Here is a 26,162-nt window from a genome sequence, read left to right as displayed (position 1 = left end):
GTGATCTTCTGTGCTGTTGTCGGAACCACACATTCTTACACACGCAGCGATATTACAATTCTGTCGTCGGTTTTCATATTTCCTCTGGCTCGTTTCTTTTTGAATGATCCTCATACAAAGACTGCATTAATTTGCAGGATAGGCATTATATTAGTGAGTTTGGTTGATTTAAAATATTGGTTAATGTGTAATATGAAACATGTCAAGATTTTGTGAATTTAATAGCAATTATTATACATTAAGTCATTTAATACAAAGCACACTGTTTTCATCTTCACATAAGTCACACAAGCCAAAGTGGTAATGCACAAGATGTATCATGATAAGGGATGCATTTTTTTAATTCTGACGTTGTAAGCATTATGGCAAATATTAATGTTGTCATGGTTGGCAATTCAAGCATGCACTACAACAATGTATACTTCAATTTGAAAAATTATATTTTCTCTTATAGTACTTCGTACAGTGACAGTGCTTAACAATTAGTTAAGACAGTTGACATGTACCATACATTGGAAACTGGAAGTTAATACGATTGAGAGATTTTCAATTAAAAATATGTAGTTTTATGAAATAGTTACGAAATTGTTTTTAATTACTTCAATACCAGAAATAACGAAACACCCAAATTACAGTATTAAATACTATAATTAGTTCTTAATTTTAAATTTAAAAAACAATTTCCATTGAAATCCAAGCAAATAATTTATTTTTAAATTTGTAAGTTTTATGCATATTCAGTTCTGTATTCAAATTGGTCTTAATCAATCCACTGGAATATCTCATTGTAGCACCATCTATGATGAAACTGATACCCTCATCTTGTGGTCTCCTTTAAGTCTAACATTTTTGTTTAATGAATTCTTTATAGGATTTGTATTTTTTGAGTTACTTCAATGGATTGATTAAAATGGATTAGGCTGTATATTATGTTCTACATTGTAATGAACACAGCACTATTTCCTTTGTATGAAGGCTTGCAGATATCAAGACATTCACACCTCTCCCTTAATAAATTTATCAAAAGAATGTTATCAAAAAGAATCTTATCAAATTGTTTATATCCTTTATTTCTCACAATGAAGTGGAATGTAAAGAAAGCCTTGTGTCACTTATATTACACTTCATTGTGTGAGAAATAATCAAATAAGAAGATTGACACAGTTTGATATAAAAAAGAAAGTTGCTTATATCCTGTGAAATTCCAAATGACTTCAAACTTTTGCATTAAATTATTGTCAGAGAGAAGTATACACACTGTCTGATTTAAGGCAAAGAAGGTTTGATTGGGATTGAATTTAGCATGAAGTTAATTGTCAGTATCAATCTCATGCCCTGAGATTGTCTTAAATTTCATTTAGAAACAGGTGGGAGACTAATTGAGTTGCTGGAAAGAATGTTTGAAACCATTCAGAATGTGATAATTGAAGGACCCAATCTATAAAAATCTGTGTTCCAAGAACAATGGGGCTCACTCTTGTTCAGTTCTGTCTAGTTTGTTACTGTGTGCCTTCCTGGATTACTTCTATTTTCTTCATTTTCACCAACCTCTTACCAATTAAGTTATACAAAGATGTGTTTATATGTGCTTCTCTTCTGGAATTGACAAGTTCTTCTCTCAGCCTGGGACATCACAGATTCAGAATTCATCTCTCTTTCCAGTGAGTATTACCAGGATTTTTCTCTGTGCAGACTGTGTAACTATATGAGCCAGTTTGTTTGTGACAGACTGTTGATTCTGCAGGTAGTATAATGGATGTCTCTTTTTCAGTGAATGGTTTTTATTAGATGTGAACAAGTTCTCTTACATTCCAGATTCTCTTACCCATATTTGTGACCTCCTTCTTTATGCCATCCGGTTACAGCCCTTAGCATCTTCATTTCAATATATGACTATGACATAGCCATGTGACCTTATATTTGCATATGTAAAGTAATGAACATCAGCTTCGTTTTTAATCTCTGGCAAAATTGTGCGTGAGAGAAGAAATCTCATGTCGATCTCTAGTAGTTTACATATATAATTATTAGTTTTGTATAATAAATATTATTTCATTGTTTACAGTTTGAGAATAACATGTATAAAATTTTATTTAAATGATGCATTTCATTTGCTAAAGCTCAATTTATAAATTTCATAGTTAAATATAACAAAAAGATACACTTTTTGTGTATGAAAAACATTTTAGTTAATTTCAATAAGCATGATATCATTGCTTTTTTTCTTCTTCCAATGTAAAAAAAATAAAAACGTAATTTTAATAATGGATCTACTGATGTCTTCTTTCCCAAAATTAACATTTCATATTAGTCTGTGAGAGAAACTGTCTCTATCCAAACAGATTTTCCTGATGGAACAGATGAGGATGAAGCTCCTATGATAGCAGATATGTTTAATAGCACATCACCAGATTCTGTATCTTCTGTCTGTGAATCTTCCTTAGAGTTGCTCCACCAAACTAACCCTTCTGACAATTCTTTACCTGTCCATTCTGGTTCTGAACAATATCTTTCTGATCTCTCGTCATTGAGTACTGAAGTATCAAATTTTCTCTTGTCTACCAACAAGACAAATTCCTCATTGAATTCATCCTTTTCCAAAGGAAAAAATAACCCATGTATGACAGATGAATCCTATTCTATGATGATGCCGCCTTTGAATTCGACAGAACTTGACGTGGAATGGTCTGGTGCCGAACAGTCTTTGTTTCGAGTACTGTGGAGAGTATTTTACAACAATTATTGTGCTATTTCTCAAATAATGATGGGGAAAACTTGTAGTCAGGTATGTAGTAATAATTTTATTGCAGTATTTTTTTTTTATTTCAAATTAATTTTAGAGAAATTTAAAAATTTATTAAATTTTTATATATAGAATTTATATAAATAGGATGAATAATGATAAATTTATGTAATGTATTTTATTAAATTTTTTTATCTTGATTAAATTTATTAATACTGTATAAATTTGAATACTCTAAACATAAATCATAAGGTATAAATTGCATTTCTACATTTTAAAAAGGAATTAAACAATATAATTTTGAATATACATATCATAATGAATATTCGAATTGCACATTCATGTTAATTAAATAACAGATTTTAGACATAATTCATCAAAAGCATATTTTTCCATCTGAATCTTAATTTTTTTAATAAAATACTATACTTTTAAGTCCAAGATCTTTTGAATATACAGAGTACAGCTTCTTCCAAGCAAATTCATAAATTTAAATCCATTTTGGACTTAACTATATTCAACAGAAGTCATTATTATATCAATCCAAAGATAATAATGACTTATGTTTCATTACAAATATATATATTTATGTATATGTATTTTCTTCTCGTGGTTAATGAATGTACAGTATGTGAAGAAGTACGTTGTAGAATGATGTTTTTAATAGTTATTAGAATTATTTAATGTATGTAAATATATGTCTATTTTGATACATTTCAAGATTCATTATGTATTCACAGAATATTAAAATGTATGTTCATGAACTAGTAGCATTTATTTAATATATCAGAGTTGGCAAATAGCAACATAATATATGCTTGAAATGGCATAGAAGAAAAATTTGCTTGGCTCACAATATTTAATTTTTTATTTGTAAATATTCAATGAATTACTTCAATTATTAAGTAAAATTAAAACAAAGTTATCTTCTTACTTAATTACTGGTACTAATGATAACCATTAACGAACCTTTAAATCCACGTTTAATAAAACATCAAACAAATGCTTTAGACCTTCAAGGTCTGTTTCAAATTTATGAACCAAGTGAATTTCAAAATTGGAACACGTAGAACTGAAAATTTTTGAAACATTAATTTTAAACATTCTGAACATATAACCCATACAAATACTCAATGGTGGAAAATACCGAATTCAAAATACAAAATAAAATGCCAGCACTTGTACTACCAGGCTAGATCCTAAAATAATATGAGAGTAAGTGTTGGCTTTTTATTTTGTATTTTGAATTCGGTATTTACCACCATTACGTATTTGTATGGGTTATATGTTCCAAATGTTTAAAATTAACGTTTCAAAAATGTTCGGTTCAGTATGTTTCAATTTTGGAATTCAGTTGGTTCACAAACCTGAAACAGACCTCGGTGAAGGTTGAAAGTGTTTGTTTGATGTTTTTATTAAATGTTATTTGTTATTGGATTTAAAGGTTCATTAATGTTTGTCAAAATTAAAACATTCCATTATTGTAATGCTTAATCATGAAATATTTCTAAATGATTATGTGAAATAGGAGGTCTGATTCAGTCTACCCCTCTCACTTTCAGGATAGTAAAACTATAACAATTTAAGGAAGATTGGTAAGATCACTCTTTTTACATCAGGGTCCTGACACCAGTTGAGATAGAAATATAGATTGCATCTTCACTTGTGATTTAATTATTCTCCGAGTGGCTATAAAACAATCTTATAGATCAGCTGGAGCCTTGGGAGGATTATATCTGTGTGTTCCATAAAAGAATCTGACCCAAAACTTAAAAATATATATATAAAAAAAAACATATTTATTTAAAATGAAACAGAATTAACACAAAAATATGAAATTTGTTCCATTTCTAAATATTATAATTACAAAAATGAAAAATACCTTATACCTATTTTCAAAGAGAGAGTTTACATACATAAGTTTATATATTACCTTAATATATATATCTTGCAATATCGACTGCAGTCTTTTGTCGGTCAGTTGGAACCTTTGGTGAGATCTTTCAATTTGGCAGTAACAAGGCACAAGGTAAAAACGAGAGCAAGCTTCAACTGGAAGAGAGAGAGTCACGAAAATCACTTTATTTTTCCATAAAGAAAAAATAAAGTGATTTTCTAAGGCTGATCTTGTGTCCAGTGACGGTGTAATAAGTCTAGCAATAAAGAAAGGCCAACATAGTGACTCACAATGCTCACAAGTGTATAAATAAAATTAAGACAAAAAATTAGAAAAATAATAAATTAATAAAATATATATATAACTTACAGGCAGTTGAGCAGTAATAAAATATCACCAAATGCAAACCAAAATGACGGAGAGAATTTTTGATTACAATTAAACATTTTCATTTCGTACGTTTCAGCCGAAACCGAACAGATGATATATCGTCACATCGTCGTAAAAGGGTTAATATGTATTTTTTATCAAAAATTAATTAAATAAATTTTAATTTTAAAAAATATTAGAAAAATACACAAGCTAATGTCTGTAGTTAGATAATTAAGTGTCCTATCATTTCCATAGAGATCATATAGATTTCTTCTGTTTGTAGTTTTTCGGGATATCGTCCTTTAGTGGGAGCTAAAGGACTGGTTATAAAATTTTATCATAATATCAAGATCTTAAATGTTGACATGGACTGTAATAATAATTTAAAATTTGAAAAAATTTCTTCCAAAAAAATACACTTCGGTTTATGATAAATGAAGAAAAGCAATACTTAAGGTAAAGACCTTATCAATTAATCTGATAATAAGACTAAAAAATGGTAATAGAAATAAAATGCAAAACTTTTATGAACAAAATGCTAATTATAGGTGCAGTTCCTGTGTCAAAAGTTTGTTTTTATATGTTAAACAATAAAATGTCTACAGATAAAGTTCCAAAAGATTGTACATCAAGTGACTACATCAAGCAATATTAAAATATTAATGATTTTTCAAGTAATGTTGAAACTTTAGTGTGTGAAGAAAAAAAGAACAAAATTATATGATAAATTGTGCATGAGGTTAAATTCTTCAAATGTACCACTTTGGACATGTAGATCAGATTGAAATTTTATTATTCCTAATGTATATATTGTTATAGAAATAAACGAAAGTAGAAGTTTTAAGATGCATATTTAACTTATAGAAAAATGTGATTTTCAATAATAACCTTTGTTTTCAGAATATTATTTTTTGAAAATAATTATCTATGAGGGATATTTTTAAGTAAGGTCTGTTTGGCAATATTTTTTTAAAATTATACATTAGTAATTTTGCACATGGTCTGTGTCTCTTGGGATTCCTTGCGCACACACATCATTTTGAATCATGTCGGCAGTGTGTGCTTTTCGTGTTGTATGATGGAAATGTTTAAGAAGATCAAACGGCCTGCCGCCTGTGAAATAAGATCCGTTATTCACTTTCTGGCCCAAGAAATGTGAAACTGGCAGAGAATCATCACCAGATCTGTGAAGTTTATGGTTCGAATGCAATGAATAATAACGAAGTTTGTAAGTGGATAAGACTGTTTAAGAAAAGTTGGGAGAATGTGCATGATGAACCATGCACGAGTTGGCCATGTGTAATCATCGACGATCTCGTCTATGCAGTAGACACCATGATTTGTGGAAACGGACGATTTATCATTTCCATCCTATCATTTAATTTTCCACAAGTTTCGCAGTCAGTTCTATACAAAACTGTGTCGAAAAATTTGGACTATAGGAAATTGTGTTCGCGATCCATGGATGATAACTGTTATCCTTTCAGGCAGTGCACTTCTATGACACAGGTCTACAGAAATTGGTCTCACACTATGACAAATGTTTTAACAATAATGGAAACTATGTGGAAAAGTAGCCAAAAGTATGTAAAATCTGAGAAAAAATAAATTAATCACAATGTTTAGTAGTTCATTTTTGACTAGACTGTGTCTTGTTTTTATAAAATCGTACTGCCTGCTGTGTTACCAGCTTAGAGGTATGAAGGAGTACATGTCAAGAGTTGCAATTTGGCACAGAGTATTAGGTGCCCAAATCATGCGCGCACAAAAAAAAACCAGATTTGTAGGTACTCAAGGGACCAAGAACTGAGTCAAAATAAAATACAAAATGGCGACACTCTCTACAAACAGGCAGTAGTGTGAGATTTGCACATGCGTTGCTCGTTGGGAAATTGGAAATACGAATATTATGAAATCGGATTTTGACAAACAAATCTTTGAAAAAACCCATTTACTTGTCCCGTCCACATATTTCTGGTCTCCACGTGCTAACCTCGACCAATTGACCAGAGATATCTTGTTTCATCATCGGAACATTTTTGAAACTAGATGGTGCGTCATTATAATTTTATATTAAATCTAACTTCTGAAATATATATATGCTATGGACAAAGTGATTAATATGGGCATTATGAATAATGACCAACAAAATCGGGCATTGTAATAAATTTCAATAATTTATCAAATTGACCGGTCATTATGAATACTGCTATCATCTAGTCGGGCAAAGTGATAATAATACATTGAGGCATGATCATCTGACATACGCTAGCCAATCAGCACTCGCATCTGAGTTGTGAGTATGTATTGCATTTAGTACCGAATTTGGCGGTGGTTGTGACTGTTTGTGCTCTCAACGGATTACTCCCAGAGAGGAGCTGCCGATTGTTTAACGTCACTAGTTATTTATTTGCGGTAGTTCTTGAACACACGTATCAATATCTAGTGACATTAAACAATCGGCAGCTCCTTCCGGGAGGAATTCATCGGGAACACAAACAGTTGCGACCATCACCGGTGCGCATAGGTAAAATTTTACCATTCAATTAATATAGTTAATAGTACTTAGTTTTAAAAGATTATATGTTCTTTTTAAAATACTTTGAAATAATTCACAAAAAATAAATATTTCTAAATAAGTGGAGTTTTTTAATCAAATTAAAATGTTGCACAATTTAAAATTTGGTACTAAACACGATACGCACTCAATGCAATAGAATCAGCAACTCATCGTGCCAATTGGCTAGCGTATGTTGGATGATCACTTCTCAACGTATTATCATCACTTTGCCCGACTGGGTGATAGCAGTATTCATAATGACCGGTCAAGTTGATAAATTAATCAATAGTTGTGCATGATAACTCAGGAATTAAAGTTAAATTCAATAAATGTATTGTTAAGGTTATACAAACAATAAAGGATGAAAATAAAGAAAAAAGGACTCAAACTATTGTTTGTATAACCTTAACAATTCATTTATTGAAATTAATCAATATTTATCACACTGCGCACCCCTTTTGGTCATTATTCATAATGACCAGGTATTATGAATAATGCCCGATTAATCACTTTGTCCATAACATATATATTAATAAATGCAAAAAGAAAAAAAATATTTATATTTTATTTGTGCAAAATAAAAAAATAATTTTGGACGATACAATAGCCACCATTATTTTTTCAAAAGCGGGAAATTTTTGCATTGACAAAAATTCAACCCGGGGCGTCATGCAACAGAGAGAAATTTCAACATTTGATAGGTTAATCTCACTGAAAATGCATCTCGTGGTCGTGGCTGTGGCCGGCGAAATTTGAACGATCGCGCTCAAAACCAGCGATACTAAAGAAGATTGGAGAATGAGAATGAGACCCGCCATGAACATGAAGTGATCCCGCTTAGTAGTGAGTCTCCGAGACATAGTCTTGTCCCAAATACGGCCTTGCCATTTTACTTGTTTATTGTAAAATGCACCTTATTTTAAAAATTCCCCTTGTATTTGTGCTAAATGCTTGCATAATATTATTTGAGAAATAAATATGAGATTATGATGTGTCTTAGAATGTAGCTACTAATTAAATATTGTTTTTATTTCTTAAATAGAAAGATGCAAAAATTAAAATTTAAAAGATAGACTATAGTTAAATATTTTAGTTGACAAATAATATATTATTATATACTGCTTGTTATTATGATATCAAATAGTCACACCAGTATGAATGTGCTGAATAAATTTTATTTATTCTTAAATCAAACTATTTTAAATGGATACTGATTTTAAACAAATATTGCAAATTGTTATTTTATCAGGTGTACACATTTGCTCAAAAAGAATTAGCCGATTTTCCTCCCGAAGAAAATTCTCACGATAGTACGCCACCAAGAAAAAAGAAAAAGAAACATCGTCTCTGGTCGATGCACTGTCGTAAAATTCAGCTTAAAAAGGACACGTCGTCCAATCACGTGTATAATTATACTCCTTGCGATCATCCGGGACAGCCGTGCGACCAAACGTGTCCTTGTGTAATGGCACAGAATTTTTGTGAGAAGTTTTGCCATTGTAGTTCAGATTGTAAGATTTTTTTATTTATTTTAAATTTAAAAAAGAAGATAAAAAAAATTCACTTAATGTTTTAATTTCAGGCCAACAGAGATTTCCAGGTTGTCGTTGTAAAGCACAATGTAATACAAAACAGTGTCCCTGTTATTTAGCCGTAAGAGAATGTGACCCAGATTTATGTCAGACTTGTGGTTCAGGTAGAGTATTTTTTTTTTTAATAAATATAATATGATAGTAAATAAATGTGCTAAATCTAGAAAAATAAATACTTTTTACTCATTATTTATAATCAAACATATATATATATATATATATATATATATATATATATAAATAAACATACTTTTATATCTTTTTTCCTACTAATGAATGTACTGTGTATTCAGCATAATGTGTTTCTTATTTGTGGCATAATTTTAGATGGTCTTGGAGTTTACGGACTATAAAATAAAATAACGATATTGCCTGTAACATTCCGTGTTGTGTTACCGCAGATCACACATTGCAAAACACTGAATTACACATTTATAATGAAATTTGTTTAAATTGAATTGTTAGATGTAAAAATTTATTTTCAATTAGAATACATGTTTATATAGAAAGAGTGTGAAATGTCATCTTAAGACTATAAAAGTTTTACTAACATTAGCGCCCATTAAAAGTTATTTCTTTGATTTCAATACATTTTAAATAATGAATTTTCAGGGTTTTGCCATTTACAGTTCGGTTAGCTATTTATCATTCCTAGGCACATTCATTTTTCACCAAGTGTTCCACCTTTTAAACGAAGTAACATGCTATTAAATGTGCTTCATTGTTGTTTCAAATTAAGTATATTTAAGAGGCTAAAACATTTTTATACTTTATTTTTTTACAATGAATAGTAGATACTGCTCATTTGAGAGACTTTTTTAAAGTATTCATTAAGGTAAATTCATCAGTTTTATAAATAACACTGATGTTAAACATGGTAACCAGAGTGGTTGTGTTATAGGATTGCTAATGTTTTTGAGGTCCCTTCTGGGCCCTTCTTCAGTCTTTTGTGTAAATAATAAGCCAGACATTGAGAATTGGATATTTTTTCTTTTGATGAATTTATCATTCGAATCACCACACGTGCAAACTTTCCAGCAGATTTAAAATGAAATGAGCAATGTTTTGTGTAAAGTGCATGCGCTCCATACTATTGTTGATGTAAATTTTCAATGTTATTATCTAGCAGGATCTGCCACACTATTGAAAGGGCAATCTCTTCTTTAAAATTGATGCACTTGGTGTTGCGTCCTGCTCTAAATATCTCCATAGCCTCCAACCATTTGAGATGTTCGGGATGGGTGGTGGTGAGGATAATGTGTGCCGTGTTAAAGTTTGCCGTGATGTCCTGAGCTGTTGTAATTCTGTTGTGCTGTATGTCAGCCTTATGTTCTTTAATCTTTATCCCCGACGTACGTTTGGTGGAGCCAATATAAACCATTTCTCTGTCAATTCTATGGTCTCTGAGTGGGATAGTGTATATGATGCGGCGCACATTATCCTCACCACCACCCACCCCGAACATCTCAAATGGTTGGAGGCTATGGAGATATTTAGAGCAGGACGCAACACCATGTGCAGCAATTTTAAAGAAGAGATGGCCCTTTCAACAGCGTGGCAGATCCTGCTAGATAATAACATTGAAAATTTACATCAACAATAGTACGAAGCACTTGCGCTTTACACAAAACATCACTCGTTTCGTTTTAAATCTGCTGGAAGGTTTGCACGTGTGGTGATTCGAATGGTAAACTCTTGAAAATTGGATATTTTTTTCTTTTGATCGTCTGGCTCATTATTTACACAAAAGCCTGAAGAAGAGCCCAGAAGGGGCCTCGAAAATGTTAGCTATCCTAAAACATGGTAACCGGAGTGGTTATGTTAAATGTAAGTGTTATTTATATCTCATCTGGGTGTGTAGAGATGACTAATTCATCAGTTTTTTCACTGATTCAGTATTAATAAATATTGTACATACTGTATATACCTAGGCTTAATAACAACAACAACAGATGTTTTGATCACAAACAACATCTCATTATGTGCAGCAATGGTTGTAGTTAGTTTCAGATTTTTTGGTTTCATAATGAAACCAAAATACAAGGGGGACTTTACCATGTAATTAATAGTAATCAAAGGAATAAAGCAAAAATTCCTGTTTATTGGTGTTAAATTAGACGATAAAAAGCACAAAAGCACATCTTATTTTATTGATACTTATTAAACAATAATTAAAAACACACCATGCTGACATTGTTTTTAATTGAAGAAAATTAAAAACCTTTGATCCTATTTTATTTTGCTCAAACAATTTTTACATTAATTTGATTATGTTGGTCTGGTTAGTATTTTTGCTTTGTTTTAGGGCTCCTGAAAAAAGCAATGCCACGAAAACCTATTTATATAAACGTATTTCAAAGTTATTATCCAATTGCAATTTGTAAATTTTATGTGATAGCTTAATTTATAAACAAAACTTTTAGGTATTTCTGAGGTGTATGCTTTAGTGGATTTATTACTAAATCCTATTTATAACATGTAATAATTAGAATTTATTGAAATAGAACTACCATAAAAAATAATTATTTTTATTTCAATTCAGGCAGTTAAAATGAACTTGTATAATTAAGCTGATAGCAACATCATCACTGAGTTAATACCAGTTATATCTCTACTGTGTACTTATTTTTAGTTTTCATACGTTAATATCTTCTTTTATTTTAAAACTATTATTGTGTTGCTTATCGTTAATAATTACCGTATTTTACGGACTATAAGACGCACTTTTTTCTTCGAAAAATTGCCTCCAAAATTCAGGTGCGTCTTATAGTCCGTAGCGTCTTACAGGTATTTTTTTTAAAAAAATTGCTTAAAAATTAAGGTGCGTCTTATAGTCTGTAGCGTCTTATAATCCGTAAAATACGGTATATAATGTAAGAACTCTTGTAAATGAATTTTATGATAGAACTATATTGTGTGGAAGTTTATTGGAGTTCTTTGGTAGTTTACATATAGTCATGGTTTTTGTGGTGATGTATTGTCTGCATCATTATGTCACTACTCTGTCTCAATTAAGTTGATATTCTTTGCTCTAATTGTGCATATTCGTCACTTTAACTAATATACTAGGTATATAACCAATAATTTGTTTATCGTGATTTCAATTATGGTAATTATTATTCTATTCTTTAAGATTTTTTCAACGTCTTTTTAGCATATTGAACCAGAGGACTATTTTAATAGTTGATTATTGCTTACTAGTACATGTTACAGCAGTTAGATATTTGGGATGGTTTTTGTTATTAACTTTTCTATATTCTGGACCCAATATTGTTTCATAGAGCTAAAACAATCTCCAAGATTTTTATTGATAACGGGAGCTTCAGCACTTCCTTAAAATAAATCTTAACATTTTAATATTTATATAAATACTTTTCAATTTTGTTATATTTTTACGTTGTATGTTATGCTTGTGCGACTCTGTCGTAAGTAAACTACACTAAATAATGTCCTAGTTTAATCACGGTAGAATTGAGGAGGAGACAGAAAGAAAGAAGCGATCCTTACACTTGTTAGGCACACGAGGTGCTCCTTGTATTTGATAGACAGGTAAACTTTGCCCCTGGTACCAAATGCTCAAGGATAGCCTCTTTTTGGTGGAAAGTGCAAACTTAAATATGGATAGGCTAAACTTTGTTACAAATTTTAAAATTACAATCACTTTTTATTAATATAATGCATATTATATTTCATAATATAATTTTTCATATCGTGTTTGACAGTTTTCTATGAATATATTAGTTCTCCCACGTAACAATTTTGGCACCCTGGGCACATACCTCCTTGTACCTATCAGCCACGGGAGAGGTGATTCTTGCATTTGCTGATACAAAGAGGCAATCCAAGAACAAAGCAGTTACCATTGATTGCTTTGTCCTTATGTTCTATTCACTTATTTTCCATTAGGTGCATGCAATGCTGTTTATTTTTTCTCTAAATTCTGTTAGGCGTTCTCAGTTGTGTCAAGGAGCATGGACATTGTCACTTTGACTTCACTGTATATTGAAAATGAAGTCACGGACCCTCATTGCATTTTTGGTTTTCTCATAATAATTAATGGTAAATGGCAAAGTTTAATCAAAATCAGTAAAACAGATTTTGAGAATGAACACAATTCTGTAAGCCTCGTAGAAGAGGCTTCGGTAATGCTCCACAGTTCTATAGTGTATATTACTGTTACTTTACTTTAACTTCACGAATACGACCTTAGCTTTCAGTTGTCTGTTTACCAGTTGGCCCGTTACAGAATAAGAATGTATAATATATGTACATACATGCCGCAAATACATCATTTATAAAACATATTTTGTCATCATGTCTCAAACATTTCACAGTAAGTGGCTAATTGTGAAACTATACTTTTTTGAAAATCGGACCATCAAAAATTTTCTTTTAGGTAACCATTTGGAATTTTACGTGTGTGTTTGTTGTACCAAATAAGTTTTTTATTACATTCGACTTGTTCTATTATTGAAAAATCTAGAGTTAGCTGTTTATGGTCTATATCCATGATGACTTTGAACATTAAATTCTTTGCTTAGTTCTAGAAAATGGTAAAAATTATCATGAAAGTTAAAACTATTTTTCTGTTCAATGCTTAATTAATTTATTTTTTATCTCAAATAAGAAATCATGCAAAGTTTAACAGTAACTTTCTTACAAAAAATTCACTAAATAAAGCCTACTGAATATGCCATTAATGCTCACTCATCACTAATAGAGGAGAATGTACCTAAATTTTTTTTATAAATGTATTTTTATTTATTTATTTTTTAATTATTATAAATGGTAATAACTGTTTATTTAATGATGATGATAAACAATAGTTTTATATTAGTATTTAGAGACATCCATATTCAAAGGTTCTATTTTAGTATAACCATCCAAGATATAACTTCAAGGTCCACGACGACGAAGCGTCCGACTTACGTACGTAGAAAATAATTAGCGTTCGAGGCCGAGGGACGTCCCGCTTCGGAGGTTCCACCGTATCCAAAATGTTATACGATCGCTTACGTTATTTCCTCTATGCCGATTAAGAATATTGACGTACAGACTATATATATTTATGAAATGTGAATCATTCTGTTGTGGATGTTATGGCAAATTAAATACAAAAGACAAACTGTTTTATCAAAAATGATAATACTAACATCTTTTAAGTTGTTAATTTTTAAAGGAAATTTTTTCGAAATACGGGGTGTTTATAATTAAAGTTCCACTTTGAAATGGCCATAAAATGAAAACTATTGGACAGTATGTTATCGAACGGGATGTCACGGGATTTTATTTCCCGCAAAAAAAAAAAAAAAATAGTCCAAAAACTCACCACCGGCAAGGAATGGTGCCGTATGCAATATTGTTAAACGAAATAAGACTAAAAACATTTTCAACCGATGTCTTCGGGTCTTATTTCGTTTAACAATATTGCATACGGCACCATTCCTTGCCGGTGGTGAGTTTTTGAACTATTTTTTTTTTGCGGGAAATAAAATCCCGCGACATCCCGTTTGATAACATTCAGTCCGGTAGTTTTCATAAGTATTTTACGAAATAAATAATTAGTAGTAAAAGAAAATTTTATTATTTTTGTTTTCTCAGATCAGTTTGATGTTCAGAATATTTCTTGCAAAAATGTTAGTGTGCAAAGGGGATTACGAAAGGTTTGTTGTTGTTATTATTTTTTAATAATCCCTCTTTTGAGTTATTCAGAATTTAATAATTATTATTTTTATACAGCATTTACTTTTAGCACCTTCAGATGTAGCAGGTTGGGGAATTTTTTTGAAAGATACTGCTCAAAAAAATGAATTTATTTCTGAATATTGTGGTGAAGTAAGTTGTTGTTATACATTTACTGTACAATGAACTTTGCATTATTGTGGTATTTTAAAATGCAAATATTTACATTTGACGTTTTAACAACTATTTAGATTATTTCCCAAGACGAAGCCGATCGTCGAGGAAAAGTTTACGATAAGTACATGTGTAGTTTCCTATTTAATCTGAATAACGGTGAGTATTTTTAACCACAAACGGGATCTAGTAGAAACAATTAGACGGTTCGTAACTCGAAAAAATATTTGATAATCGTTACACAAAACGTATAATAGTAAACACAAAAGTATTGTCTTCAAGAAGTGATTTAATATCACTTTCATATTCTATATGGAAAATGATAGGAATACATTTTTAATTTTAAAAACAACAAACAATTTTGCATAAATGTTTTTGAAGCTCATTGTTTAATTTATTACACAATGCTAGATAATACAAAACACTAAAAAATCTTAATTTAGTATAAAAATTTTAGTTTATGAATCACTATAATTATCACGAGGAAGTAATTTGTGCATCAAATGAAATCATAAGTTGATAAAAATTGAAATATTTCTGTCCAACTTGTACAGAATATGAAACTTCTCCTCGATGCCGTTCTCATGCTTTCCACTTTTTCAGAGATGTATTGTACATTGATTGTTGACAACTGATTCGGTAGTCTTAACTTCGAAAAATTTTGCTCCGTCAAATAATTTGAACTTTTTCTTTCGGTATCAAAATTATACCTAAAAATATTCACTGTTTGAAAATGCTTCCATAGAAATAATAATAATCTTTTGATCGAAGCTCTTCGTTTACCGAAACTAAACCCAGTTCTTACGTCGATAAGCGAACTCGAGCCATTTTCTAATTGTTTATGCCAGATCCTGTATTTAAATTCTTAAATTTTTAATACTTTACATAATCATAAAAATTTCTTTTAGATTTTGTAGTAGATGCCACACGTAAAGGAAATAAAATTAGATTTGCAAATCATTCCATCAATCCAAATTGTTACGCCAAAGTTATGATGGTGAACGGAGATCATCGAATCGGTATTTTCGCAAAGCGTGCAATTCAGTCCGGAGAAGAACTCTTCTTTGATTACAGGTAACTTTCGTACTATTTATTTTATTTAAAAATTTAAATAAAATAATAACAATTTGAATTTTTATCAGATATGGACCTACAGAACAATTGAAGTTTGTTGGTATCGAAAGAGAATTAGAATTTCCTTAATAAGTTTTAAATACAATTCATCGTCATCCTCATAAATGGAAGGAGAGTAGTCGGCACTTTCGGTTGTATTTGCATTTTTATAAAACGATTCCTAAAATAAATATCTTTTTATACACCAATACACAATAGAAAATAAATTTATATTATGTAATGCCGTAATGTAGTACGATGTAAATAACGACAAATCTTCGTTATATGTCGTCTTATATAGTCAACATTTTAGATTATATTTATAAAATATTTTAAGCATTTATTTTGAGAAATAATGATTTTTTTCTTATATAATCAAAATGTCATTGTTTACAATTCTCAAAATAAGTCTTCTGTATATTGTTAATTATTCATCCGTTCGTTGCAGAAAGCTTCAGAGTAACCGTAACGGTCGGTATTTGTGTGCGATGTCGGTCTGTTACCGTCGCCTAGCAAGCGTCGTTAACCCTACGTAAGTCGACGGTATCTCCCAATTCTCGAAATTGTCCGTGGTCTGTAAATTAGTATACGTCGTGTTCCAGATAAATTACTCCATTTAGCTTGATATCAAACATACCAATTGTCTGATCATTTGTTATCTTTGTGTTGGATAATAAACTTTGTGTTTGTTAAAAAAGCCAAAGGTATTTATGATCAAACCTTTACTAAAAGTTTATTTGTCATTAGATTCTTATATATTACTAATTGTATTCTTTGTATCGATAAAAATTCTGATTAGAATTTTACCCGTAGTATCAAATTTAGAATTCTATTATTAAATTCTTTTGAATTTTATAAATTATAACGATTTATAATTATTCTTCACGTAAACAAATTTTAATAATTAATTTTAAATTTACTTCTTGTCAGTTGAGGAAAAAAGACACTGCATTTACATCATATTTACATAAATGACAGTTAAATTTTACAAGTGTATGTATTAGTAATTTTAACTGTTTTTAAATTATCATCCTCCTCACCTCTTCAATACATAAAAGATCTTTTGGTCAAATTATGATTAATAAATAATTTTTAAACATTAGTTTAAAAAATTTACAATAATAGGTGATGTTTTTAATAAGCTTTGTAATATTTACCTATAAATTTCTAAAAAAAAATGTTTATTTCTTGGTTTAAGAAAATTTATACATTGTGGATTATATTGTGTTTTTATATTGACAAAGGGAAAAGTTCTTATAGCATACATATATGTTTTATGGGAAAAATTTATAAACAGTGCAACCCAATTACTAAACACATGTTATACAAATGTAAACTTATCCCGAACGTTTCAAATACAATTGGTAGAATGCCAAATGCATTTTTATTTCGGTTTCCAGGTTGACAAACTACGAATACGTCTCGGATGTTTCCGACACTAGAAAAGCACATTATCGATCACACCGCAAACACTTAATAGAAAGCATAAATGTGATTGACTTTTGTTAAGTGGCATCATAAATGCGAAGCTAATAAAAGTCAAAGACATTTCTTAACAATATATTACAATTTATTTCTTGTTTTGTATTAACAAACTAAAATTTATAATAAAGGAAAAAAAAAGATTCTTTTTCTGTTTGTCCTAACTGCATTACATTTATAATTTTATATATGATACATGTTTATGGTATGGCTTGCCCGTCGCAGGTTCGCCCAAGAAAAATTTGAGGTTACCAAAATTTGGGGTCTCCCGGAACGTGGTGTCGACGTCTTCACTACTTTGGTTGTCCGGCCATCCGAGACGTTAACCACATTAACTGTATTTGGGGATCGGAAAGTGAGGTTTTAGGCATTTTAATCCAGATGTGCCAGTTTGTTACCAATATATGGGCATTTTATTCTATTGTTTTAGGAAATTAGTTGGTGTTTGGATAGACATTGCAAAATGCTATTTTAAATGGGAATAAGCTACCGCTAAACATATTCTCGCAGAATGCCTAATCTTTGGGAACAAATTACCAATGTTTACAAAATACTCTTTACGTCCTGTTTCCTGTTTAACAGACTATTCACGTACGTGAAATTATCTGTTAAAACCAATTGATGGATGATCAGTACTAAAATATTCTTTAGCTTTTTGTTTGTGTGTTAGGAAAATGGTTTTATTTCTAGTTTAAACAGGAATCAAGTAAGTTAATGGCCAAGTGAAGGCACAAAACGAGATCCTAGTAGACAACAAATTGAACTTCTTTGCTGCTCATATTTGTCATCTAATTGCTGTCTGTCCTGTATCGTGTTCTCGATCTCAGGGACAAACATGCATAAAATTAACGGAAGGAGAAACAGAAAATACGCTTTCTGTTTTATTTTAATTTACACTTTTTGGCCAAGTGAACATTATCATTCATATACAGTGTATAAACAAATTGTCCTCATATTTACAGAATGAATAAAAAGTTTATGTATAAGTACAGTACACAAAATTATTAAACATTGTAATAAATAAATAATCTCAAACATATTCATTGCCCCAAGACATTTCCCAGATTCAATGGATTTCCACTCTCCCCACTACACAAACCCAAATAAACAAGTAAAATTTCAGTATAACAAGGGAAAAAACAGATAAAAGCTATAGCAGTACATAAAATACGTGTACGGCGGAAAAATATATAAAAATAATTTATTAAAACACATTTCTATATCATTCTGTCGTATATAAGGAGTAAATGTAAAGCGCAAAAATGCGAGAATTATAAGTTATGTAAAAAATGTTTTTACTTATATGTATTTATATCTACACGCTCGCTTATAACGAGATAATTTTTCGCAACGTAAAAATTTTGTGGGTCCATACTATCTGCTATTTGATAGAAAAACATGTGCATAAGCAGTTGGCAACAGTCCATAAGCAAATACAATAGCGAGGTTGAGGCCGAAGTTTAAAACGCGAAAACATGGACTGTACTTCGGACGATCGGCGCCGCTTTCCTGTAATGCTAACCTGTCCGTATGGAGGGATTTCAAGGTGGCATTTCACGTGATAAAACGCACGTTAGCTCTACCTCTTCGCTATATTTGTGGTCTAGCTTCCGCTTAGCTTGCACGCGGTTTGTTATTTGGTAGCATTTTTTTCAATATGAACTACAGTATTTTTATAACACGGACAACGTTAAAGCTCCGGCGGACTATTCTGACAGTCTGATGCTACTTTATATAAAGAGAAAGTTTCATTATGTTAAGGCATCGATCCATACGAAGGCAGCATCTTCGTTGGGGCCTGAAGTAGAATTTGATGACCTCTACAACAAATTACTACTCTCTTTCGCAAATGAAAGCTTTCAAATCTTTAGAGGCTCATAACTATCTTACATGTGGGTGTGTTTCTTCTGGTTACGTGCTTTTTTAATGCTCCGACATGCAGTTGGGTTGTAGCTACTCTCGTACCCCGTGTATAATGTTGGCACTCAGTCTGGTGATGACTCATACAGCGAGAATAGTTTTCCTTTGGGGTTATTTTTTTTTAACTTTTTCCCCCCTGTGGGCAGTAAGAAGACCTCTTTTAGCAAGCCTATTCTGGGTTCGGCCAGGCCCACAATGGGGCGGCCGGGTGGTGAGGGATGGGGCCAGACGTATCCAAACGCACCACCCCCAAAAAATTCCTGGGGATTTTTCGACCCGTCCGGATTCGATCCCGGATTCCCCAGAGTGGTAGGCTGCCATCTCGATCTCTCAGCCATCCAGCCATCATATTTTGCTTTGGGGTAAAAAAATTTTCAATAATATACTATTAATACATATATACTTATTATTATTAAAAAGAACGGTATTTTTCGGTTAACAGGACGCCAATCGTTTTTTACTGCAATTTTTAGAGGAATTGCTATTTTATTTCGTGATTTATACATTTAATTTTTCTAATTTTTTCGAAAACGTTAACAAATGTATAAACTTACAACAAACTTTTCCCATAATCCACGGGAGGCATAAACCAGCGATTTCGTGCATCACTACCGTAAACATTTCTGTCTTCGAGTGTAATCGACGTCACATAAATTCGATTAGATACGAATCTAAATGACAAGTACTGTACTGTCTTATTTCTCCATTTAGCACTCCCCAGAACCTACATTTTGCATATAGCAACCGGTTCCCGGATCTACAGTTATACTTATGGTTAATCGAAATTATAGTCAACCAAATCCCGCTGAATACCCACTGCTGCGGAAGAACACGTCCGACATGTTGTTTTCTGCGTATAAATAGACTTTCGTTCACCTCTACAACTTTGTTTGAACCGCCTATTTCTATCACGGGTGAGGAAATTAATGAATTGACACATACCTCACGCATATAATTATTCCAATCGACAGTCGTACTGAGATTAATTCCTAGCTGTAGTTGACAAAATTCTACAGAAGTTAATTCAGGACCAGTGGCGTAGCGTAGTAGGGGCGGCAAAATTTCACAATAAATAATAATATCATGTAAAAATACCTAAATAAGGGGGCGGCGAAATTTTCCTCCGCCCCGGGCGGCTGACACCCACGCTACGCCACTGTTCAGGACACCAGAAATAAATAAATCGAAGAGCAGTCGAAAAAGAATAAGGGATCCTTCGAACCAGTTTTGACTTCGCAAACCTTTCTTTTCGTGGCACGAACGGATGTTGCATCTCCAGGTTAAATTTACCTATGGTGTCAAAATGGCGGCTCGTCTCTGATTCCAGCAAACAGAAGAAACAGTGGGGACGCACGTTCTAACCTATTCTAATAATTTTGTTGTAATAATTATGGTATTTTATTAGAATAGGTTAGGTTAGAACGTGCGTCCCCACTGTTTCTTCTGTTTGCTGGAATCAGAGACGAGCCGCCATTTTAGTGCTTCGAAAAATACAAATTCATTTTGTGACTGCTCCACCAAAGACACCTTTAGCTTGAAAAAACCGAATTGAGGTTTCTTTCTCTTTCGGCAATTGCCAAATTGTGAAATCCACATGCACTGGAGAAGGAAAAAAAAAGACAAGATATTAAAAAGAACAATTACCGTTAACATTATAGTACGAACGGCCGGATGGCCGAGCGGCAAAGGTGACAGCCTACCGCTCTGGGGGACCCGGGATCGAATCCGAACGGGTCGAATAATCCTCAGGAATTTTTCGGGGGTGGTCCGTTCGGATATGTCGGGCCCCGTCCCTCACCACCCGGTCGCCCCATTGTGGGCCTGGCCGAACCCATAATGGGCCTACTAAAAGAGGCCCTCTTAGTGCCCACAGGGCGGAAAGAGTTAAAAAAAAAAAAAAAAAAAAAAAAAACATTATAGTACGTAGATACGTTTTGCATCGCTTCTCCGGAGAAACGTAATTTACATATCCGTGTGGTGTTAAACGACGCATCAAATGAGGCGCATTAATTAATACGTAATGTAGTTTAAGAACTTAATATAAATTTAAATTGATCCTTGTTTGGGATTTTTAATCATAATACACGAAATATCATATTTATGTATAATTTATGTTGATCTGAAATTTCTGAACAATGGAAATTATTGGTTTATATCTTAAAAAATACACATGCTTTTATTTATGTAAACTAGACTGGAAGGACTATTGGATCAAAATTAATTTCTAATTCATCTAATTCATGTTAAGTGATTATCTTTGCTTAACACTTTAATGTGAACTCTATCTTTATTACAAGCACACACTAACAGAATTTCTGTTTGTATTTTTGTCTACTTGGACCTTGTTCATTAATAGGACTTATTATAGTGGTGTAGTTTCCGATTAACAAATAGAAGTGATCTTAGAAAGTCAAAACAAATTACTGTATCTTTATTTTCACGTGTATACCACCAGTATAATAAGTCCTATTAATAAACAAGGTACAAGTAGATAAGGATACAAACATAGCCTACCGCTCTGGGGGACCCGGGATCGAATCCGAGCGGGTCGAAAAATCCCCAGGAATTTTTCGGGGGTGGTCCGTTCGGATATGTCGGGCCCCGTCCCTCACCACCCGGTCGCCCCATTGTGGGCCTGGCCGAACCCATAATGGGCCTACTAAAAGAGGCCCTCTTAGTGCCCACAGGGCGGAAAGAGTTAAAAAAAAAAAAAAAAACATTATAGTACGTAGATACGTTTTGCATCGCTTCTCCGGAGAAACGTAATTTACATATCCGTGTGGTGTTAAACGACGCATCAAATGAGGCGCATTAATTAATACGTAATGTAGTTTAAGAACTTAATATAAATTTAAATTGATCCTTGTTTGGGATTTTTAATCATAATACACGAAATATCATATTTATGTATAATTTATGTTGATCTGAAATTTCTGAACAATGGAAATTATTGGTTTATATCTTAAAAAATACACATGCTTTTATTTATGTAAACTAGACTGGAAGGACTATTGGATCAAAATTAATTTCTAATTCATCTAATTCATGTTAAGTGATTATCTTTGCTTAACACTTTAATGTGAACTCTATCTTTATTACAAGCACACACTAACAGAATTTCTGTTTGTATTTTTGTCTACTTGGACCTTGTTCATTAATAGGACTTATTATAGTGGTGTAGTTTCCGATTAACAAATAGAAGTGATCTTAGAAAGTCAAAACAAATTACTGTATCTTTATTTTCACGTGTATACCACCAGTATAATAAGTCCTATTAATAAACAAGGTACAAGTAGATAAGGATACAAACATAGCCTACCGCTCTGGGGGACCCGGGATCGAATCCGAGCGGGTCGAAAAATCCCCAGGAATTTTTCGGGGGGTGGTCCGTTCGGATATGTCGGGCCCCGTCCCTCACCACCCGGTCGCCCCATTGTGGGCCTGGCCGAACCCATAATGGGCCTACTAAAAGAGGCCCTCTTAGTGCCCACAGGGCGGAAAAAGTTAAAAAAAAAAAGGATACAAACATAAATTTATAACAGTAAGGACATAGAGGTAAAAAGAACAAAGAAAACCAACTGAAAGGTGAAAAATAAAGTTAGAACACAATCATTATCTATTCAAACTAAAATCTGCGGCTGTTAAAATTATTTAGGTTCATTTTGTCGGTATTAACAGACGGATTTATGCAATTGGCTTCTACCCATTTTATGACATTCGTGCAAAAGTTTAGATAATCACTTATCAATAAGTAATAACATTTGATTACTAGTTACTTGAAATGGAATGTTTCTGGCAAATTCTTGTATCCGTATTGAAATTTTTCTGGTTAATCCTCGAGAGCCGGGAAAATTGCCTTCGTCGTGAAAGTTCCTCAGTTTGGGGTCCTATGCAGGAAACTTTAAAAATGACGTTTCTTTGTTCTTGAGTTAACTAGCATTGCACAACAGTGCCGTAGCTAGGGTTCTCCGGGCCCGGTGCAAAACCACATCTGTGGGCCCCCGAAAAAATTTTTCGGCAGGGGTGCCCTTTTTTCGTAATGGCTTTCCTGTGTAATAGGGACCCAGAAGCTCGAGCAGCCAAATGCGAAATTTTGCTTTGTTTTGATTGCCGCGAAAAATTTTTCGGGTCTTTTTTCCTTGTTTGGGGCCCCCATGGGCCTATCGCTATCCAGGAGCCCGGTGCGGACCGCACCTACCGCACCCCCTAGCTACGCCACTGACACAACAATTCACCAGTGATATTTGCGACGAATAAACAACACAAGAACCAGCTAAAGCGCACGTAAACAAACCACAAAGATGGCGCCGAACAATTGCGCATGCTCACGACGTCACTCGTGACGTCGACTCGAAACCTGTCTATAACATCAAGTACTCCACGAACAGTCAAGCGAACTACTCGAAGCTGGCACAGTCCTGTGGGCTAAATTGTTAAACGCGATAGTCTTCTGGCGTCCCGTTAACCGAAAAGTACCGGGATTCTCGTAAATATCCGCGGATATTTGATGTTAACACTACGTAAAACTTCCAGGAAGATTGCACGATAATCGGACGTAAACCCCGAGACTACAGTTTAAAAGGCCAGATCTAAAAAAGTTATGACGGGTTGGAAAATGAACATTTACTATTTATTCCAATGAGGACAAGATTAGTCCGATGGATGATCGCGAAATATTGGACATATTCAAATCTCCACATAGAATTAGTTTAAACATCGAAAAAATATCGTTTTTAGGAAACGGTGCATCGTTCTCTTTTAATTTGTTTACGTCCCTTGTCTCTAGTTAAAATTCCTAATTTTCATCTAATAATAATATCAATTTAGTGACTTTCGTCAACTGATGCCTTTGTGCAGTGAACAACCTGTACGCTACTTGCGCCTGTCCCGAGCAGTTATAACTTTCCACCCAAAATATCATTGCGGTCGGTATTGGTTGGGTGTTCGTGGTGTATCCATTATGGTAATAAGTTTGAAGACTCGAATGGTTTGAGACATTTCACACACGAATTTCATTAGCGTTTTATGAGAATATGGTTACATGAGTTTTTTTTTCAACTCTTTCCACCCTGTGGGCACTAAGAGGGCCTCTTTTAGAAGGCCCATTATGGGTTCAGCCAGGCCCACAATGGGGCGACCGGGTGGTGAGGGACGGGGCCCGACATATCCGAACTACATAAGAGAGTTCTATCGTAGGTTGATTAATTCGTTATCGTGCAAAAGTATTTATAAAAATTTATTTTCATCAAGCGATCATAATACAGAAATTCAAAATACTTTGTTCTCTCTTTAAATCATATTTTGAAGTTAATAAAGGGAAATTTACCGACTTGTGTTAGAATTTTATTAAATCATTCGCATAAGTTCCGGGAGGTATAGAAAACGCAATTTCTAAAATTAATAAAGTTCCACAGACAACAAGATTTACGAAAAATAGATAATAAATAGCCTAATTCTTGACGCTGGCTAATGGTATCTGGAGTGGACAATAATACTTGGATTTGACGAATAACCCAGAATGTGACAGGATGATTCGTAAATGGATTTAATTCGAGCCAAATCACTTACTCCCGATAATTGTTATTTAAAGGTTGTGTCGTGAATTTAATCAGTATTACGATTAAAAATTGGCCAACGAACTGATCTTAATGGTGCCAAAATGGCGACTCGTCTCTGATTCCAGCAAACAGAAGAAACAGTGGGGATGTATTTGTCCCCTTTCCTTTTGTTTTGAGGTCACTTCAATAAATATATCAAATTATATGACTAGATTGAAACTTATTTTCCTTAATCACGTTCTTATTTCGAAGCAGTAACCACCTTGTTCCTGCCTGACTGATGTAAAACTTCCTAAGCTCCAATTTCACCTTTCACAGGTTTTATTAGACAGACACACACTGTATTGTATGAAACAAACTAATCTACAGTACATTGTCTATGCATTTTGTCAGCAGACAGGGAAAGCAAACAATATAGTAACTGACCTTTATGCTGTGTTTGAATGTCATACATAAGTGGTGGAAGATCCCCAAATCCTGGAGTCAGGAAAATTAGGCATTTCCAAATGAAATATTGTAATCAATTGTTATTTATTGCTACGAGTCAGAAATTTTTGGTAAAATTGTGTTACTGCTTTATTTTCTCACAAAGCTCAGTTCAATATACCATAGTAACCCTATTTCAAATTACCATTCTTGGCTCTTAGTTTTGCTTTTTAAATTGTGTGCAGCAACACGAAAGTGTTGAGGATGTCACGAAAGATCTGTTCATTTGGATGATTCGACAACCACATTCTTATCATGTGATAACCTCAGCTACTTGAGACTAAGAGAGTCCTGATTTTTGCAAGTGACCACCTTGAATGTGGTCACTTGACAAACTTGCGGTCACATACATAACTATACTGACAATTCATAATGAGGATTTTCTAAATTCATTGGCTTGAATGTCAGCAAATGCATGAGGTAATATTAACTCCGAAGAATATATGTTGGTGGGTTGTTGTACAAACATCCACTCTGTTTATGGACAATGGCGCTCCTTATCACACTGCCAAAAAGACCCAGAACTGGCTGGCATCATAAAGCTTCCTTGGATTAGTCATCCCACCAGTGGCGTAGCGTGTGT

The 26,162-nt window shown here is 32.8% G+C and overlaps 1 protein-coding gene across 2 annotated transcripts in view; it reads left to right on the top strand.

Annotated features, from left to right (window-relative positions):
- E(z) (histone-lysine N-methyltransferase E(z)) overlaps positions 1–16,830 on the top strand; it is a 59,491-nt gene extending 42,661 nt beyond the window's left edge. Inside the window, exons 11-18 of one of the 2 annotated variants that reach the window (XM_067267556.1) lie at positions 2,604–2,785; positions 8,822–9,083; positions 9,155–9,268; positions 14,766–14,827; positions 14,904–14,999; positions 15,098–15,179; positions 15,929–16,094; positions 16,163–16,830. In XM_067267556.1, coding sequence (XP_067123657.1) covers positions 2,604–2,785; positions 8,822–9,083; positions 9,155–9,268; positions 14,766–14,827; positions 14,904–14,999; positions 15,098–15,179; positions 15,929–16,094; positions 16,163–16,223 — 1,025 coding nt within the window. In that variant the 3' untranslated portion in view covers positions 16,224–16,830. Of the gene's footprint in view, positions 1–2,342; positions 2,786–8,821; positions 9,084–9,154; positions 9,269–14,765; positions 14,828–14,903; positions 15,000–15,097; positions 15,180–15,928; positions 16,095–16,162 lie in introns of both variants that reach the window. The other variant, XM_067267555.1, reaches the window with a different exon arrangement.
- The last annotated feature ends 9,332 nt before the right edge of the window (positions 16,831–26,162 follow it).

The sequence above is a fragment of the Centruroides vittatus genome, unplaced genomic scaffold (genome assembly GCF_030686945.1).
Source record: "Centruroides vittatus isolate TY-2023 unplaced genomic scaffold, ASM3068694v2 contig_3060, whole genome shotgun sequence".
Classification (NCBI taxonomy): Eukaryota; Metazoa; Arthropoda; class Arachnida; order Scorpiones; family Buthidae; genus Centruroides; species Centruroides vittatus.
The sequence above is the reverse complement of the archived record's forward strand: the minus strand, read 5'-3'. Positions and strand labels throughout refer to the sequence as shown.